We start from the raw sequence: 4,416 nt of genomic DNA, 5'->3' as shown, positions 1-4,416 counted from the left end.
AAAAAGGGGCCGGGCGCGGTGGCTCAAGCCTGTAATCCCAGCACTTTGGGAGGCCGAGACGGGTGGATCACGAGGTCAGGAGATCGAGACCGTCCTGAAGGCTAACACGGTGAAACCCCGTCTCTACTAAAAAATACAAAAAACTAGCCGGGCGAGGTGGCGGGCGCCTGTAGTCCCAGCTACTCGGGAGGCTGAGGCAGGAGAATGGCCTAAACCTGGGAGGCAGAGCTTGCGGTGAGCTGAGATCCGGCCACTGCACTCCAGCCTGGGCGACAGAGTGAGACCCCGTCTAAAAAAAAAAAGGTAGATTCCTTGGGGATAGGCCCACATCTTATTTGTCTCAGTAAAGTAGCCCAGCCAAGGCCTTGTGCACTTTTTTTTTTTTGAGACGAAGTTTCGCTTTTCTACCCAAGTTGGAGTGCAGTGGAGCTCAGCCAGGCTTCTCTTGCCCTGTGCCCAAGCCTTTCTGTTGGGCCTAGACCCTTGTTTTCCAGCTCTTGTCAGCCAGCTTGCACAGTTTGAGTCAGCATCCAGCCTTATGATAGGCATTGGTTGATTCAGACAGGTATCACATTTTCTGTAAGTCCAGAGGGAGAGAAGAAAAGATGGGTCATGGGCTTAATGAATCCAATGCAAGAGAGCCCAGCCAATGTGCTGGACAATTCTGATCTGACTGAATGCTGTGGGAATCCATTAGAAGGGAGATGAGTAAGGGTAGCATTACTTGGAGGAGGAGGAACTTGAACTAGGAGGAGGAAGAAGGGCAAAGAAGAAGTAATTGAGAGTTGTTCTTCTAAGGTGTGCTTAACTATCAGCACCTCACCTTCATCCCAGCTCCTCATCCAAATGACGACTCTTGATTCGAGGAAGACGGGATCACAGTATTTGTATAAGAAGGAAAGTTAGGGTTTACTTAGTCTAGCCCTCATATTTTGTGGAGGGAGAAATTGAGTTCTGTGGAGATTAAATAAATAATACAAGAATTAGAGGTAGAGCCAGAACTGGAACCCATCTTTCTTTTTCTCAGTTCATATCCTTCTGCAAATTCCTCTAGAGCAGAGAATACAATTTTTACTTCTTTGAGTGCCCTCAAAAATGGAGACATTGGCCGGGGGGCGGTGACTCACGCCTGTAATCCCAGCACAAGCTAGGAGGCTGAGGCAGGTGGAATACTTGAGTCCAGGAGTTCGAGATTATCCTGGGCAACATAGTGAGAGCTCGTCTCCATTAAAATAAAAAAAGAGGAGACATTTATTTGTGGTATTACTAAGCTGGTTCATAGTAGTGACCACTCCCATTAGATAAGATGGACACTCGCATCTCGCATTCTTGCACCCTCCCTTGTTGCTCTTTGACTCAGAGGCCAGGTATCAACTGTCATTTATCATCAAACTTGCAATATTTTTCTCATAGTAGCACTAAGCAAAGTGAGATATTTCTTGAACTCATGTCTATCAATAAAGAGAAAATGAAAGGTAGATGGTAAATCAGAATTAGGTTTGGTTGCATTTGATAGAAAACCTAACTAATTAGCTTAAAGAGGAAACATTAATTTATCTCTTACATAAGAGAAGCTGAGATATAGGCACTCCAGGTATGGAGGCTCCACAATCATCAGGGACTTAAGCTCCCTTTTTCCTTTTGCAATGTATTTTGTTGCTGGTGTTAGCCTTAGCCTCCCTCCCTTTAAGAGGGAGAAGATATATAACTAGTAAAGCTCTAAGACAAGGCCTCGTGGTCCAAAATGACTGCTGGAGGTCCAGCCTTCACATCCATATTTTAGTCAAGAGGAAAGGATTGGGCAAAAGAGACTCATTTCATCTCCCAATTATGTCAGCTTTTTAAAAATATCTTCCCAGAATTCTTATCCAATACTTCTGCCTACAACTATGACCAAAAGTTAGTCATATAGTCATATTTAGTTGTGAAAGAAAGGCTTGGCCGGGTCTGCTGGCTCACACCTGTAATCCAAGCACTTTGGGAGGCCGAGGCAGGCAGATCACCTGAGGTCAGGAGTTCAAGACCAATCTGACCAACATGGAGAAACCCCGTCTCTACTAAAAATACAAAATTGGCTGGCATGGTGGCACATGCCTGTAACCCCAGCTACTCGGGAGGCTGAGGCAGGAGAATCGCTTGAACCCAGGAGGTGGAGGTCACTGTAAACCGAGATCACGCCATTGCACTCTAGCCTGGGCAACAAGAGTGAAACTAAAGAAAGGTTGAGAAATGTAGTCTTCTGGGGCAATTTTTCCCTTCCAAAAAATTGGGGTTCTATTCCTAAGGGGGAAGAGGAGAATAATTTTGGGTAAATCCACTGTAGTATTATCTACCAAAGATGAAGAGAGCCATAGGTTTCCAGAATACTGGGAGAACATATTCTTTTAGAAATAAATATTCTTTGCTGGGCATGGTGGCCCATACCCATTATCCCAGCACTTTGGGAGGCTGAGGTGGGAGAATTGCTTGAGGCCAGGAATTCAAGACCCACCTGGGCAACATAATGAGACCCAGTTTTTTTTTTTTTTTTTTTTTTTTTTTAAACAGTCTCGCTCTGTCGCCCAGGCTGGAGTGCAGTGGTGCGATCTTGGCTGCAAGCTCTGCCTCTTGGGTTCACACCATTCTCCTGCCTCAGCCACCCGAGTAGCTGGGACTACAGACACCCGTCACCATGCCCAGCGAATTTTTTGTATTTTTAATAGAGATGGGTTTCACTATGTTAGCCATGATGGTCTCGATCTCCGTACCTTGTGATCTGCCTGCCTTGGCCTCCCAAAGTGCTGGGATTACAGGCGTGAGCCACTGCGCCCGGCCTTCCAGTCTCTTTTTTAAAAATTATTTAAATACATTTTTATTTTTGTAGAAATGAGGTATTGCTATGTTGCCCAGGCTGGCCTCGAACTCCTGGGCTGAAGCAATTCACCTACCTACCTTGGCCTCCTCCCAAAGTGCTGGGATGAGAGGCGTGAGCCACTATGCCCATACTCAGAGACCCTGTCTTTAAAAAAAAAAAAAAAAGAATGTGGCTGGGTGCAATGGCTCACACCCGTAATCCTAGCACTTTGGGAGGCCAAGGCAGGTGGGATCACCTGAGGTAAGGAGTTCAAGACCAGTCTGGCCAACATGATGAAACCCTGTCTCTACTAAAAATGCAAAAATTAGCCAGGTGAAGTGGCACACACCCATGGTCCCAGCTACTCGGGAGGCTGAGGCACGATAATCGCTTGAACCCAGGAGGTGGAGGTTGCAGTTAGCCGAGATTGTGCCACTGAACTCCAGCCTGGGCGACAGAATGAGACTGTCTCAAAAAAAAAAAAGAAAAAGGAAAGAGAGAGAGAGAAAGAAAAGAAAAGGAGAGAAAGGAAAGGAAAGAAAGGAAAGGGAGGAAAGCGGAGGGGGAAAAGGGGAGGAGAAAGGAAAGGAAAAGGGGAAAGGAGAGGAGAAAGAGGAAAGGAATGGGGTTAAGAAAGGAAAAGGGAAAAGGGGAAAGAGAGGGGGAGAAAGGGGAGAGGGGACAGGAAAGGAGAAAGGAAAGGAGTCTTACTTGGTCTGCTTTATTCATTGACTTAAATAACTTTCTGGCCCATGTAGGTGTTTGCCATTGCAACCCCACTCCAGAATGACTGATGCTGTGCCATGCACATAATAAATGTTCCTGATGCTGGGGTTTGTGTTGGCTGGGACTGCCTGAGAATTGGTCTGACTCCATTAGTGCCATTGTTGGTAGAATGTTTCACTCGGCCATGGCCTCTGAAGTATCTTTATTTCCACAGGCAATCTTGCTGCCAATGATCTCTCCACTTCCCGAGTAGCCAGACTACAGAAGATCCTTCACAGCTATGTGCCTCAAGAGATCAGGGATAAAAATCGAGTTCGAGTTACCTCATGGGATGGCAGGAAATGGGGAGAACTGGAGGGGGACACCTATGACCGGGTGAGTGATTCTTGATTTAGGACATGCATCCAGCTTAATGCGGCCTCCCCATCCTGGCTCCAGGGCCTGAGGGGTTAGGATCCAGCCCCTATGTTTGAGTATGTAGAGCTGTTTCTGGACCAGCCAGTTCTACATCGGTGATTTGACCAAAAGAAAAATCAGCTTAGATGACTGGTTATTATCTCCATTAAAGACAGTTGGCAGCAAAAAAGAATTTGAACCTATTTGAGTGGGGAAAAAAGTTATTAGGCTTACTTTATTTCTCAAGTCACTTGGTTGCTCAGAAAGCCTCACGAAGATGAGTATGAATAAACTCATTTATTTATTTTTGAATGTTATTACAGCACATGGTACAAAATTCAGAAGGCACAAAAGAGTATCCAGTGAAAAGTGAGTTTCTCTCTTCTGGCCTGTAGCCCCCTACTTCCCCACCCTATAGCTAACGATTGTTTCTTTTTTTTTTTTTTTTTTTTTTTTTTTTT

At 45.5% G+C, this 4,416-nt stretch overlaps 1 protein-coding gene across 1 annotated transcript in view; it reads left to right on the top strand.

Moving 5' to 3' along the window:
* Positions 1 to 4,416, top strand: part of NSUN4 (NOP2/Sun RNA methyltransferase 4) — a 23,315-nt gene that overhangs the window by 8,784 nt on the left and 10,115 nt on the right. The window contains exon 4 of the mRNA XM_017881684.1: positions 3,774 to 3,934. Within this exon, the coding sequence (XP_017737173.1) occupies positions 3,774 to 3,934 (161 nt within the window). The remainder of the gene's footprint in view (positions 1 to 3,773; positions 3,935 to 4,416) is intronic.

Source organism: Rhinopithecus bieti, unplaced genomic scaffold (assembly GCF_001698545.2).
Source record: "Rhinopithecus bieti isolate Rb0 unplaced genomic scaffold, ASM169854v2 scaffold_12155, whole genome shotgun sequence".
Lineage (NCBI taxonomy): Eukaryota > Metazoa > Chordata > Mammalia > Primates > Cercopithecidae > Rhinopithecus > Rhinopithecus bieti.
The sequence above is the reverse complement of the archived record's forward strand: the minus strand, read 5'-3'. Positions and strand labels throughout refer to the sequence as shown.